Below are 16,279 nucleotides of genomic sequence, written 5' to 3' on the forward strand. Positions count from 1 at the left end.
CATGTAAAATTTCAGTTGCAAGACATATATAGGAAGACGCCTCGTGGGAGATATAGGCGTAGATGGAAGTGTAGTATAAAAATTTATGCAATGTTTTGGACCTGATTGAATAGGTTCAAGACAAGGTTTATTGGTGGGCTCTTCTAAACACAAGGAAGCTTGGCGTCCACTGAAGAGGGTAGAATTTCATTATCAGCTGAGAGACTGTTGTCTTCTCAAAACGATTCTGCTTCATAAATTTAATTCGGGTAGTAGAAAGGAATTGTTTATATGTAGCGGACGGGTTTTCTTACATCAGAGGTGTGTCGTAACCCCTGTGCTGTTCTTGTGCGATATAAATATATGTCACCCCTAGCGGGGAGCTGCGAAAGTAACATCGTCCACAGACAAGCACATATATATCTAGTGGAGTCCTCTGTCGGGTGGATATGAAAACGACTCGCGTCCCCACTCTTCAGGACCGCGTGTGTGTGTGTTAGTGACAGTAGCAGCACTTGCTACTTACGAGGAGCAGCGATGGCTCCAGGCATCTCGGCCCCGTGGCCGAGGGTACGGCGGTGGTCGTGGTGGATGACGCTTCTGATCGTGACCTTGACGACGATCGATGGTGTGTCCGCTGCGAAGAAACCTGAGGCGACTGGAGGAGGGTCAGCGACAAAAGTGAAGGAAGAACCGGTGATTGAAGAGGTGACAGCCAAACAGTTGGAACGGGTGTTGAACGAAAAGGATTTTGTGGCAGTGTTCTGGTGTAAGTGGAGTGCCTGTGGGCGTGTGCTGTGTGTTCATGTGCTCGCTTGTTCTGGTCCACCTAGGCCTTCCTTTCTGCTAACAATGCTGTTTGATATGTATTGCAAGAATACGAGGCCTCAGCACGTGGAATAAGATTTCATCACGCCCTTTCTCGCTTTAATCACATTTAGGAACCATCCCTATAACGAGTTCAAGTCAAAGCATGGAATGAATCGGGAACACATGATTAATATTATATTTGAGGCTACCATCCCGGTGATAATTCAATTTATGGTCTTCTAGATTATGACACCGTGTAGACTGATATTTTGTCATTCTTTCTCTTCTAACTGTTAGAACCGGGGAACAGTGCTATGATTCCAGCACTTGAATAAGTAGAAAAGATAACTAATTATGCTTGACTTGGTTTTTGGAATTAGGAGAATTTCGAATCGACGAGTTCTGCGCAGTGGTGCCTGCGCACTGAGGTTACCTTTTGGGAGTCTTAAGGATTTCATGGCGGTGAAAATTGAGATTGTGCTTTTCTAGGTTATGACACCGTGTAGTACAACAGAGAGTTTCCGTAACTGTGTTAGGATCTTCGCGTCAGTAGGCCTGTTTGACTGTATGTCTCCTTTTCACGACCGCCGTGTTAGGTCACATTGCGTGGTTAACATCATTTTTCTGTTCACGCGATTCTATGGGACAGTACTAGATACCACAGTGAGGCACAGTGTTCCGTTTTGAATGCCACTGAAAGTTAGTTACACGTCAGACACAGAAGAATGCTTCTGACCATCAGCCAACTTGTGGTTGCATATTAGTTGAGTGCTACTGAAACAGATTTATAAATGTACTGTTTCGGCTATTATTGACTAGGCCTTTTAGTCTCTTATGACTTAACAACTGATTCTGAAACAATCTCTTAATCATTTGCAGTTCTGTTCGGACGAGGATTAGTTACAATTCTGGAACATAGATTTCAATTAAGGCTCTCATTTTATCGGACGTTAAGGTAAAACTGTACATATGCCTAGGTACAAGGCCATGAAGACATATGGAGAGGTGCAGATAAAACGCCGAATATTCTCTATCTTGACAGTGGAAATGAGAGATTTAACAATTCTCCTTTCAGGAATCGATTCGCGGAACTCCAGTTTATACAGTCAATCGCTTTAGTAGCCCAAATATTAAACTATATTTGTTGAAAGGTCTTAGTGCATATTTAAAAATATCTCGTTAAATTTCAAAGGAATTTCCCCTTAGCTTGACGACAGGAGCGTTAGGCTATCCACACACTTCCATCTAGTGTTGAAGCTAAGGATATGTGGAGTTGCACCTACATTTCTCATACTTCTTCATGTCGTGGTGCTTAGTTAAGCACGATGAAAATTTTATTTTTACTTCTCTTTCTATGGTTAAATTTGTTATTCTATCGATAGCTTCAGATGACATTTTTACACTTCTCTGTTCTGCATATATTATCGAATTGAGGAGCCCTGATATTACGCTTTCGGTGTTCAAAAATGAATACCACAAATTTATCTATGCCCATCAATATTCTGTAATAAGATTTGAGAGTGATTTGCTCCAGTCAATAAGTCCAGATGGTTAATACGAAATGGGGTAACATGTTGGGTTAGAAGCAATAGCGAGCGAGCTCTGTGTAACGAGGACGAAGCGGTGTCTCTTGAAGACTGTGTTCTGGATGACTGCCTGTGCATACCTTTGTGAAACTCAGAATAGCTCAACTGCTTGAGGTGCTCCACCCTGGGTCCAGGACGTGTTGCTGGCCCTGTAAACCAGGCGATACATTTGAAGCGGATGATAATAAAACGCAAGAAGAGAGTGGCCCATTAGTAAATCATAAATTTCGTGCATATCTTATATTTAGGTCCTCACATTGCATCATAAGTGTAAAATTCAATTCATGATTTAGAATAAGAGATTAATTTTGTTATAATATATTAATAAGGTTATATAAATCAGTTTCATTTTACGATTCACGTGTTTTCTATCGAATGCGACAGTGCACGCAACAGAAGACCATCTCTAAAGTAAATATTGTCACAATTTTGTGTTGTGATTATTAGGTGGGGATTTGGATTGGATGATTTGATTTATTGACACCTTATACGTAAAATTCGGAACTACAGGCAGTTACAGCACTACCGCTGATCTAGACACTTTACAGATCACCGTTACACACACACACACACACACAAGTGTTCTCATTCTTCACTAGTCGTATCATGGCAACGGATTTATAACAGTCTCACTGTTACTGCTGCACAATTAAAGTCACAGCCTAACACCTTCTCAATCATTCGACTGTAGTCTCCAGAGGCTATCTCAATTCTATATGCCAGCTGGCCTGTAATCTTTGTTATATAACATCGGGTTGGCCCATGCAGAAAACACCGTTTACTAACAATTCCTCTGTTGTTGCGGAGGTGTGTTTACCTAAGGTCTTTATAGGGACGGTAGTTCTATTATTGCCTGCGTGTCCGTTGCCGCCGAAATATGTTTACAGAGTCGTTGCCTAGCAATGTGCGTCTCCTCTGGCTCCACGATTCCGGCTTCCGGGTGTCATGTCACAGTATGAATGGCGTACTGATATTCTTCATATAGTACAAGGAGCATGGTTTCTTTAAACACAAACTCCACGATGAAATACTAAACAAAAAAAAACCCTGACAAATCAGACAGTTTGTCTCCAATAGTTGTATGTGTATTCTGAGTTCAAATGAATACCCAACAGTCTCCAAAATAACAACCGCACTGGCCATGAAAAGTACTAACCTGAGAAATGTGACACAGCAAGTTCTTGGAGAAATTTGCCGAAATTCTTCTGAAAGCATCGGCAATTTCTTCCAGACTACATGACCTCAAATGCCAGACGATATTGCTGTCCAAGTTAATAAATGTAAGCATATCGCGGAACCCAAAAATTGTGACGCCTTCTTGAAAACTTTATGACTTACGGAGAAAAGTGTAAGGCAAGGGTAAAAAAAAGTTAAATCTATCCCTGTAACAGGCCGTGGAGGCCCATAGGGTTGTGAGACGTCGAGGTTGCCACTTCGAGATAATCGGCTCACAGATGGCGGCGAGGTTATCAGCCTTAAGCGCCGGCCGCCGTTTATTCCCCAGAAACGTTCCTGGTATTTATTTCTGTTAGAGGCTGAGTCGACCCCAGAACCGTATTGCGGCTGGAAGGATTAGGTTAATTGATAATTTCAATGACATATGGAATCGAACCCACGACCTTCCGGCTTGTAGCATAGTTCCTCAACCAGCTACGCTACCGCCTGCTCTATGGACAAATTTTACGAGGTAAAAATATTTCGTTTGCCTCCACAGCCAATAACTCCAGCATTTTAATCTTGAGTTATTTTCGAGATGTGTGCAGACGAGCGTTTGGTTCTCACACAAGTGACCTCTAGTTTTTGCGAATTTTCACCGATATTGGACTATGGCAACTAATTATAATAAAATTATTACAAATGATAAAACGATTCCGTCCAGGGTGACTGTTGAAGGTTTTACTACTTCACTTTTTAGCACCTTAACATGTTTCGGTCCCTACAGACCATCATCGGAGGGATCATCAATACTTTTAGAAACTACTATAACATAAAAGTATTGATGTTCCCTCTGATGATGGTCTATAGGGACCGAAACATGTTAGGGTGCTAAAAAGTGAAGTAGTAAAAGTTTCAATAGTCACACTGACCGGAATTGTTTTATCATTTGTAATATTGTTAGTGTGACGGGCCAGAATGAAACAAATAAAAAAAATTGTAATAAAGATGATCAGTATCAAATTTCATGACAAGCTATCATTGCTTTGTAAGAAGCCGGTAGACAGACGGGAAAATAAACAAGACGAAAGTATTATTCGCATTTCCGCAACTTTTAGTTAACGAAAGTGCCAAAAATTCGCCTGTAGCACATAACGTTCCTGTTAAACTGACCACAAATTTCAATATATTTAGATCTGAAGATTTCTATCTTCTGGGTTATAGTGCCATGCATTTCATTGAAAGCCAATCGACGATTCAGAGGATCATGTCGCATCCATATTCAGGGTTGAAGACCAGCAAGGAACTAGTATGAAGCAGGTAGAAAGTTCTGCATCTTGTTGTGAACTGCATACTTTTAGATATTCTGGCTATTACTGGCGTTGCTTTTTCTATGTACATTTCGTGCAGAACATGATTGGTGTTATATTATTATCTCGTTGTCTGTCCGTACTTTGCAACGTTGTGCCGTGTGCCGTCCAATTTATACCTAAGCAAAGAATTCTATACACTTTCAGTTATAAATGGATTTAAACGTAAATATTACTCTTAGCAATTAATATATATTAAGCCAGCTCCTCTTTAACACGTAAGAATCTGATGACGGCCCTACTTTATCTAGTAAGTGAAGTTCTTAATTACTAAATATTATCCTTCCTGGTTTTCATTATTCTATTGTCATATCTCAACAGTATTTAGTGTAGGTGCAACAAGTCGTGTTTCATCTAGATCGGTCAAAAGTTTGGTCCCTGTTGCTTGATACTTGCTCACTCTGCTTAATCTACAGCCGCGAAAACGCAGAGAGTAGGTTTCCTCCGAGAAGCCAATAAACTTATACCAGACCTCACGAAGCCACTATCCAGAAGCTAGTATTCTTCATAATAACAACAGTGAAAACTTAAAATCTGATAATGTCTTTTTTATTTAGAAAACTGAGGCTCTTATGCTAATTTTGTCTGGGGCTTTTCCCTTTTTCAGCTGTGGAGGATTAGCCCTTTCGGCCTGTACAAATTCAGAATTCACTTCTCCAAAAGCAATCCTTTTACATACTTATAAGTCTCCTTATACTGACGATTGGTCTTCATAAGGCCAACATATTTCAAAACGCTACGGACACACATGAATGCCCTGAGTGGGATTTAAAACAACGATCTCAGTGTTCGAGTGTTAAAGACTGCACGTGCCGAATTGTAATAAATTCAGTTCAGAGCGAAAGCTGTATTATAGGACCGCTCCAAGTGGAGTTTAAAATTAATTGAAATGAAAGTGACTCTGACATCCAAATTTCTAGAATATATAGTATAAAGTGGCTTCTTTTTCCCAGCATCTGATTTTATAAGTTGTACATCTTCTTTAGTAAATATTGACGTTGATTATGATGATGGAAGGAGTAAACCTCATAAAGTAATATTTCATTAATCGATATATTGGAAACTTAGATTTGAAGAACTAACTAAGGATTTTATTTTTCGATGAAAGTGTGTCGCAGATTCAAAGCACTTTTATATTGCAGCGTGAAGGGCTAGTTTCCCAGACAGGGCCTTCTTTGTGGCTTTTAATTATCTATGTTATATTAAGCTCGAAAATGACTCACATTTTCTGATAAGTTATTCTAAGTATAATTTTATATGGGAAGTATATTTATTGGACAATATTGTCATGTTTTCAGTGAGACTGTAGACGGGGTTTGGACTGAAGATCAGATTTATGGGACACTTTGATAAAGTGCTTGGCTACACTTTACAGTTCACTATTACACACACACATACACACAAACCAGTGCCCATAGTCACGTCTTCACTGCCGTTAGTTGCTAGCGGCTTCCAACTGTGGATATTTTCTCTGGGTTCCCGAACTGTCCCCGGTCTCATGTGCCAGCTTCTCACAACAACAGCTCACTGAACCTTAGCAGTCCTCAAACTAACTCACAAACTGACTCCTCAATTGTTCCGCTTATAACATCTCGGCACGGATCGCGTAGAAAACACAGTTCCTCAGTTGCATTGTAATTGTTGCCTTTACTTAGCAACGTCTGTTGTATAGTTGCTTGTTTTGTGGTTTTTGCCTAGCACCGGGTCTACATGCCACAGTATAATTGTATTTAACACTAATACGATGTGACTAATATTTTTATTTAAGTATTTTCTGATACTCTTTAGTACATTAAACAGAGCGAATAAATAACACGCATGAGCTTGTGTTTGTGTACACAGTGTATGTGAAAACCTTAAATATAGTATAAATATTAATACTAATATCTTTCTCGTATAATGTAAGTTGTAGTTAGGTATACCGGTAGTTGTGTCATGTAAAATAATTCATTTTTAAACGTCCTGTTTTAGCTTTCGAGTTACGATGAAGACATTAATATTCTTTATGTTAAGACAATCATAGTAACAATAATAATTTACACACAAGAAGAACGTAACATCTACTCTGTACAGATACTATCAATAATTATCTTTATGATAAAATTATTTACTAGTAAAGTAAAAAAATAAAGGTATCCATGTAACAGGCTGTGGAAGCCCATAGGGTTGTGAGATGTTGAGGTTCCCACACTTTCTAGACAATCGGCTCACAGATGGAGGCAAGGTTGTCAGCCCTACGTACCGGCTATCCTTTACCCTCAAGAATATTCCAAGAAAATTCCTGGTACTTATTTCTGTTAGAGACTGAGTCGACCCAGGGCCATAGTGCGGCTGGAAGGATTAGGTCAATTGAAAAAAATCCAATGACCTCATCGGGATTAGAACCTGCGACCTTCCGGCTTGTAGCATAGTGCCTCAAGCAACCGTTTACTGCCGATTGTAACCATACTTTATAAGAAGCGGTGCACAAAAATAATTCTCTTGCTATATTTCTAAATAATTTTATTTATTTTTTTTTTGTCTAGCAAAAATATTGCTGGAAAGCAGAAGAGTATACACATACAAATATAAAGGTTAGCGCAAAGACGTATGAGGGCATTTCGGCTACTGAGTTTATAAAATTAACATACGTGTTTAATACAAAACATGAATAGAGAAACGAAAGAAGACAGTGATTTTAGGTTGAGTGCTGGATTCGTGGGGCTGAACACAATTGTGAACTCCACAATGAGCATTAGGTTTTCGTGGAAAGTGTGGAATTTCGTTCTCAATTGAAGTGTCTAGGAGTTCCTCAGGGACCCTTCTCCATAAAATTGGTATGTCTGAGGGGCGGAAGGCCTAAGTGAGAGGCGTAGCTCAGTCAGAATAGTGACTCATTGTGTGGGGTAAAGACTTGGATTCGATTTCAGACGGCAGGAATGCTTTTTTAGAACTGAATTAAGAATAATTTAGTCATCTACTCAGTGATTAATAGGAGATTTTTCTATAGCGGAAATGACTCCGGAATATTGAGCGCCTCTTGTGGTTTAGAAAGCAGTAAGTTTTAGCTCCACGCCTCCTATACGCTTCATGTTGTAGCGCTAACAGAGACAGGTTCCAATGCCGATGGTACTTCAAGACGGCAGTAACAACCAGTTTCCCTTACATTATACATGAGTGACTTTCCTTAGTTGGGGTCAGTTACGTTATGTTGTAATTTTGTTTTTTAACGAGAGATGATGGAACATTGTTCTTGGCTATCTGATCGGATGATACTTGTTTGCGGGGGTGAGACCAAAACCGGAGTATGAGCCAGCAAGATGGGTAGATGGATAAGTCTAAGTGGCTTGTACTGTGGTCCCAGTCTCCCGGGAAACAGAGCCTGTCCGAGAATCAACCTCATCTCTCGGCCGGTGTCGGACTTTTCAGTCATAGAGCCGGTCACGGGCTTCTTTTAGACCGTGTAGTTATTTTGGCTTGTCCTACTACCCGCCCGGTTTGCACCGTCATCACCAAAATATTTAGAAACAAAACGACACATACAGATTTTGATAGGTGAATAAATCAAAGATTAAAGTTAATCGACTATATTTGCAAAGATAAGTAATAGTAAAATTTAGACGATTATTTTAATGGTTGTAAGATTTGAGGCTTTCACGGCGGTGACTATGAAGAACGCAGTCTTCTGGGATTTGGCACCGTGTATATGTGGTGTTAACCGACGTTTCGGAGGAACGTATCGCCCCCATCTTCAGGNCGTTATGCAGAATAGACGATGTTTAGACGCTGGCAGGTGGTTGAATGAAAGGAATAGCAAAGAAACAATCGTGATTTTTCGTAAAACTTCCAGTTATTCGTATGGAATAATTTAAGAAAATAAGAGAAATTTTCAGGATAGCTTATCTCCGGACAGATAATCGAAATATCCATATACAGGATGAGGGACACAACCATCTCTACTCAGATCTTCTAACAAATAAAGAAACCAACAAACAAACAAAATTAAGGAAATTGAGCTTGTTTTTTTTGAGGACTCGCCAGTTGTGTAGCCACTCAAGAACTTCCCAGCAATTCATGGAACCAAAAAATTCATTACCGTGTTCATAACAGCCCTCCACTGCTCCCTATCCTGACCCAGATCAAACCAGTTCATACCATCTCATTTTATCTAAGATCCATTTTAATTTAATCCACCCACCTGGTCTTCCTGGTGGTTCTTTCCTTCTGCCTTTTTCAGCAAAATCTTCTATGCCTTCCTATTCTCCGCACTCGTACTATATGCCCTGACCATCTCATCCTCCTTGAACTGTAAAAAGTTATGAAGCTCCTCATTATGCAGTTTTCTTCAGCCTCACATCACTTCTTTTCCCTTCGGCCCAACTATTCACCTCAGCACTTTGTTTTCAAACACCATCAGTCTATGTTCCTCCCTTAATGTCAGAGACCAAGTGTCACACCCATACAGAACCGCAGACAAAATTATAGTTTTATATATTCTAATTTTCATGTCTTTGGACATCAGACGAGAAGTCAAATGATTCTCACTAAATGATAAGAAGCATTACCAGAATTAAATTTACTCTTAATTTGATTTTGAATCAGGTTTTGATTTGTTATAGTCATTACCAAATACCTGAACTGTGCTACATTTTCGAAACATCTGTTACTTATCTTTATGTCATGATTTAGCTCTACATTCCTGTGATGAGACAGCAACCTATACTTAGTTTTCTCTGTATTTACTTCTATACCAACCTCCTAACTTGCCTCAATTATAGTTTGTGTGTTTTCTTTATGGTATCTACATTATCACCCAGTAGATTCACATTATCAGCATACAAGCTGTTGTAGACCAACAGCTGATGTGTCCCATTTAATTTCAGTCCCACCTGGCTTTCATGTACCTTCCTAATTGCATATTCTAAAGCAAATTTGAAAACCAGTGGCGATGAAGCATCTGCTTGCGTTAGACCATTCTGGGTAGGAAAATTATCAGACAAATGTTTACCTACATGGACTTTACTATACATTTCGTTTAAACACGTTCTAATCTGCCTAACTAGTTTCTGGGCACCCCAAGCTCTATGAGAATACTGCACAATACTTCCCTCCTAACTGAATCATAGGCTTTCTTGAAGTGTATAAATAGCTGACGTACTGTCTCATTTTACTCCCAAATTTATCCAATATCTGGCTAATGCAAAAGATCTGATAAGTAGTTGATCTGTTACGTCGAAATCCACACTGATGATCCCCAATAATTTCATCTATGTATGGACTTAACCTTGCGAGAATAATATTAGATAAAATTTTCTATGAAGTTGACCTCAGTGATATCCCACGATAATTACTACAGTCAGTTCTACAACCCTTCTTGTGAACTGGTATAATAATAGACTCCTTCCACTGCTCAAGAAATTTTTCCTTATTCCAAATAGAATTAATTAGCTAATGGATCTTTGAAAGTAATATTTCACCTCCTAATTGAATATAAGTTCTTCCGGAATTTTATTACTACCTGGCGATGTATAACTTTTAAATTTTGCAATAGCAATTACAACCTCGAAAGGACTAGGATCAGGTACTAACGGCTCAGCTGTGTGTATTTATATCTGCCTAACATCACTGACCCAATGAACATTCATTAACTGAGAGAAATAGTACTTCCATTTATTCAAAATGTTGTGGGAATCTGCAAGCAGATCACCAATCTCATTCTTCACGAAGTTTCTTCTAGGTTGGTAACCCTCTTAAATTCATTTATTCCTCTATACAGGTCCCTAATGTTCTTGTTCCTGCTGTTCGTTTCAAGCTCATCAATTTTTTCTTTCAGATATTCCCTCTTTTTATTCCTGAAATTCCTGTTAGCTCACGTCTTATATTGTTCAGATTATCCGAAATTTATTTCTCTTGGACCCTGTGACCACTGCAATTTACCTCAGATATTCTATTGCGTCATTAGTGAATGAGATAGGACACGATGCTTCTGAAAATATTACAGGATATTGTTTACTTCGAAGAAAAAATGAGAGATTCTCTATTAATTTTTCACAGAATTTGTGAAGGTAAAATTAATATTGTCATTAATACTAATACTGTATTTCTGGACATTATCCATCGTCCTCTTTTTAGTTAAAACACAAAGGTTTCGCAGGCTGGAAACTGTCTCTGGAGAGAGGGACTAGCTCAGTCGATTGGGCCTAACTGAATAGGCTTTGCGTGAAGACGGAGACAGAATCCAGTCTCCAAAACATTGTTTCTAAATAAGAAACGGTGTATAATGTCCAGAAACATAATATTTGTGTTAATGTATCATCGTCACAAGCTATTCAAGCACTAGGAGAAGTATAGATCCGCTCATTTCTAATCTTACCGCTAGATGGGATTAAGTGCTCAGCTTCACTTCCTGGCCGCTTTACTCCCAAGGAAAGAGTTCATTTTGTGCACTGGAGAGTAGATCTGGGGGGGGGGGGGGGGTTGCTGTTGGGTTGTGGGGGACGAGAACACTCATTNGATTCGTTCTGATTATAGCGGAGAAGAGATCTCTACTTCTGTCGGGAATAGAATCCTGATTTCCTGATCGTGCACTGCTCAGTCAAATCTCCATATTGAGTGAGACATCCATGGAATTTTGATGAAGAATTTGAAGTTGATTCTATTTTTCGAACAATTTTGGATTGAACGATTTTAGGAGTTAAGAAGGAAAGTTATCACTCACTACTAGACAAATTGCATTGAAAAAGAGGAAAACTCTTCGGAGGAGAACTAGAGGGAAGTTTTAATTATTCGTAATACTGAACAACGGAACTCTACAAACTACAACAGCTAGTGTGGCAGAAAAATAGTCAGTTTTATATTCTTAATTCGTATAATAGTTTCTCCTTTTAATAATAAAATGTGGCTTAAATCAACACAGCGAGAATTTAATTTCGGGGAAGACTCATAACTCATTTGAATTTGTTTTGTTTAAAATACGCCCCTTACTTTCTCCGTATTTTACTCCCAACGTAGGGTTCATTTCTCTTATTCCTCATTTGCTGGAATTTAACCTTAATAATATTTAGAAATTCAGTCCATACCTCGCAGAAAACACTGCATATTTTTTACACCGGTTTTTTCCACGTTGGCCAATACATTAATTGCTATCTCGTCTGAGAATACAGAGAAAAATACGGAGTTTTGAATGTTAAATCAGGCGGTATAGGATTACCGTTGTTCTCTAAGGATTAAGGTTTTTGCCATAGGGATTTGTGAATACAAGATAATACATAATCTGCATCATTACCATTATTAGTACCATCATCAGCAGCGGAATAGTGTGTTTCAGAAGTAAGGGGCGAGTCAACGATACAGTTTCGACTTTTAACAATGAAGTCAATTTTAGTGGTTTATCGTGGGACAGAGAATCAAGTTATATACAGTTTAATCAGTTTAATTATTAAGGATAGCTAAGGTGAATCAGTGGTACGTGTGCCACATGTGACAGGAAGAAAAATTGCCGGGCGTATAAAATTGTTCTTCAAAGAAACATATTTGTAAAGAATATCAACCAAATTACTAATGAAATACTGATTTAGACATGAAGCTGTGTGGTGAGGATACTGCTATAAGACTTCTGCAGAAACGTTGGCTCTTGAATTTGCCAAGCAGCCTTAAAATGGTTCGAAATTCTGTATAGAACATAAAATATTTTACTTAAAAATGTGATACCGGCAACAGTTTAGTATAATATATAAAATGAATAGCAAAATTAAAAGTATGGAAACAAAAACTTTTAATAATGTAGGAATAAAACTGTATAAAACAATGGAAAGATATTCTTTAAAATTGACCAGAAACTTGTGCAATAGCAAAATATAATAGAATGGTTAAATGTAATGAAGTCTTCTTTCCGAAACGGGTAGCAGGATTTATACTCTCAGAGCAAGAGAGGAATTGAGATACTGGAGAAGAGTTACAGATGAATTTTCCACTTCAGATATAAACATCATTGACATTCTGAAAGCACAAAAGAAAAACGTGTCTTAAGGGGCATTTTGAAAGATGAATGTCTCGTGATTAATAAAAACGCAGTAGCTGTAAAAAGAGTTTATCTTTAAGCCCAATAAAAAGAAACAAGAAAAAGGATAACATTTGTATTGAGCAAACAAGATTTTAATGGGATTGAAAGAGGCCGTTGGTTCTGATACTGAATTTAATGGTTACTTCGAAATGCATGAATGTATCGCTCGTTTAGCCGCAATGCTCTGGCCTGGTGTTGCGAGTTTGCATAATTCGGCTGTGTGGTTCAGCAAAGAATTTTGTGAGTACTGCAGAGTTAAGTCTGGCTATTTGTGACTCTTCTCTTACATCGTTCGGTCGTATAAACATCGAACTCGTTTATATTTAACAGAAGGTGATTTTCCTTTTGAAAATAAAGAGAAGACTTCTAGCAGGATTTTCGAAACGTATTAAATGTTGGTTTCGTTGAGAGTTTTATGGCTATTGCAGCGAAACACGAATCTATACGTATCCTACTTTTTGTCATTTTGAACAACTTCTAAAGTCGAAACGGGAATAATTCACACATTCGTAAAATTTGTTTGACATAGCAGCGTTACTGGTGATGAAATAGCCCCACAGTTACCAGTAGCGGAAATTTATGGGTGTTAGACAATTTTTCTCTAGTTAAGTTGTTTTAATGGTTATTTATGATCGCAGAACCCTCACCAATTTATTTATATTGCAGAAACAGCCAGTTACAGGAATAATATCATGTGACTGTAGGATTTGAGACCCTTACATCGATGGTTACGAACAGTTACGAACATAATGTCGTATAAAAAAAGATAAAGCTATCCTTGTAAGAGGCTGTGGGAGCCCATAGGGCTGTGAGACGTCGAGGCTGCCATATCTTCTAGACAATCGGCTGACAGATGGCGGTGAGGTTAGCCTTAAGCGCCGGCCGCCCTTTATGCCCAGGAAGATTCCTAGTACTCACTTATGTTAAGGGTCGGGTATACCCTAGGGCCATATTGGAAAGATGAGGTCAACTGGAAAATACAATGACCTCATCGGGAATAGAACCTGATACCTTGTAGCAGTGTCACAACCAACTATGCTACGGCGTGCCCCCTTATAATACCGTATATTCCCTTTAAAGTCAACCGAAATTTCGGAGAAATATGACGCCTTCATTTTCAGGTTCGAATTAAAAACCAAGCAGAACTATCTAAAGACTTCATGCTCGTTTCTTGATTGGCTATTCTCTGACCATGAAGATGACGGTGACATGTTCCTCTGAAATGTCGGTTGATTTTCGACGAGCTACACGGCGTTAACCCCAGAAAATGAAACTTTTCAAATTTTGTCAAATCTATGAGTTGTCACGCCTGATACATCCCAGTGTCGCTCTCCCCACTCTACTTTATTTCACCATGGCTAAAGAAAAACTTACGGCTGGACGTATCACGTATATCCTCCCTGTTTTCTTCAAGAAGCTTGAAAAAAAAAACAACTAACTTCAACGGCACTAGATGACATGTAATTTACATGGACCTTAAATCCGCATTCATCTATTATAATAATTTTATTTAAATTTATCTTCAAATTTGCCTTTAATTTTCCCAGATAGCCTCTTACATTGAAGTTTTACGAACAAAATGCAGTTATTTCCCATTTCCCACATACCTCGCACTAGCTCCCGACCATGGACCTGTAAGGTGGAGATTGAAAACTGTAAAACACTTCATTACGTAACTTCCTCATTCCTCGTGTGAGTTTCCTGGGTCCCAGTGCCGATATCTATGGGCCATTCAGCTTCTAACTTTATGGCTTCAGTGCTGTTCAGTGCAGAGTTGATTTCTGCGGTCATTGCGCATGGTGAAGTTAAATAAGTATTATTGCCTTTAGAAAAGTACTTATATCATTATAGTGTGTCAAAGAAAGGACGTAAACGACTATACGTATAAAATACTTAAGGAAAAACTGTTTTAAACACAACATCCGGCTAAGTTTTATAAATTTGAGTTAAGTATGGGTGAAGACTTGTTCGGAATCAATATTATCACGATTTAAATGTCTGACTATAGAAGGGTCACGGGTTGGTGAATGACTTTATTGACCACTTGTATACACCACTCGGAACTACAAGTAATTCAGCGTTATCGCTGATCTACACGCTCCACCACTCCACAGTTCACCGTTACCCACACACTAGAGCTTTTAGTTTTCACTATTCTGACAACGGGTTTCAACACACTAATTATATCAATCTTACTGTAACTGTAGCACATATGAAGTCTTATTTGCACAGCTTATTCCTTTCTTTCTCTCTCTCTTCAATCATCTTCGACTGCCGTCTCAAGAGTCTCCCTCAGTTCTGATATCTGCTGGCCTGGGATCCTCAGGGAAGACCCACAGGAAACACCGTCTCTATCGTGATCCCAACAATACCTCAATTTTCGTTTGCTTATTCCTTGCCGAGGGAACACGTTCACCGAGACGTTGCCTAACAATAAACGTCTACTCTGGCTCCGTTATTCCGGCTCTCAGGCGTCATGTCACAATACGAATCTCTAACGTCTTATACGATAAGTCAAAAAAGAAAATAGTTAATGAAATCATTTAAGGATTTACATTCTATGGCAAAATAGATTGTGTTTCAATAATGTATTCTCTATATGTACCGTACTAGGTGCCTATTGCTTGACGCAGTTTTCTTGTTGTTAGCATACCCTAGACAAGTGGCTTGAAGCAATGTAGGTCTTAAAATATCCGATTGGATTTCCAAAGGGACAAATGAGTCGGCGAGCTAAATTTTCCATTTTCGGGTGGACTCTCGAATCTCATGTTTCAGTAGTTTGACTACAACAACGAACATGTGTCCGTATCGCTTGGGTTCTAATCTAATTCTTGTCTTTTTCTATTTCCAAAATTTCTTTTCTTCAGCTCGATCAATACACAAAAATAAAGGTTTCCTTGTAACAGGCCGTGGAGGCCCATAAGCTTGTGAGATGTTGAGGTTCCCACATTTTCTAGACAATCTGCTCATAGATGGCAGCAAGGTTGACAGCCCTTTACCCCCAAAAATATTCTAAGAATATTTCTGGTACTCATTTCTGTTAGAGGCTGAGTCGACCCCAGGGCCATAGTGCGGCTGGAAGTATTAGGTTAATTGAAAAAAATTCAATGACCTCATCGGGACTTGAACCCTTGACCTTCTGGCTTGTAGCATACTGCCTTAACGAACTACTCTACCGCATTATTATGAAAATTACTACAAAGGCAAAGTTCAAATAGGCATCACCAGTTTAATATATATCACACTCATATATCTTCATACGTGCCAGCGAGAATAGAACCATCACGAAAATGCTTAACACCAAACCAGAAGGAAATAGGAGAGTGGGAAGACCAAGA

General features: G+C 38.8%; 1 protein-coding gene across 7 annotated transcripts in view; it reads left to right on the forward strand.

Moving 5' to 3' along the window:
* Positions 1–441: 441 nt before the first annotated feature.
* The window catches only part of LOC111871518, a 139,945-nt gene continuing 124,107 nt past the window's right edge, over positions 442–16,279 (forward strand). For 6 of the 7 annotated variants that reach the window (XM_023864678.2, XM_023864679.2, XM_023864681.2 and 3 more), the window contains exon 1: positions 443–748. In XM_023864678.2, the coding sequence (XP_023720446.1) occupies positions 517–748 (232 nt within the window). In that variant the 5' untranslated portion in view covers positions 443–516. Of the gene's footprint in view, positions 749–16,279 lie in introns of all 7 variants that reach the window. The other variant, XM_023864682.2, reaches the window with a different exon arrangement.

The sequence above is a fragment of the Cryptotermes secundus genome, unplaced genomic scaffold, assembly GCF_002891405.2.
Source record: "Cryptotermes secundus unplaced genomic scaffold, Csec_1.0 scaffold934, whole genome shotgun sequence".
NCBI lineage: Eukaryota > Metazoa > Arthropoda > Insecta > Blattodea > Kalotermitidae > Cryptotermes > Cryptotermes secundus.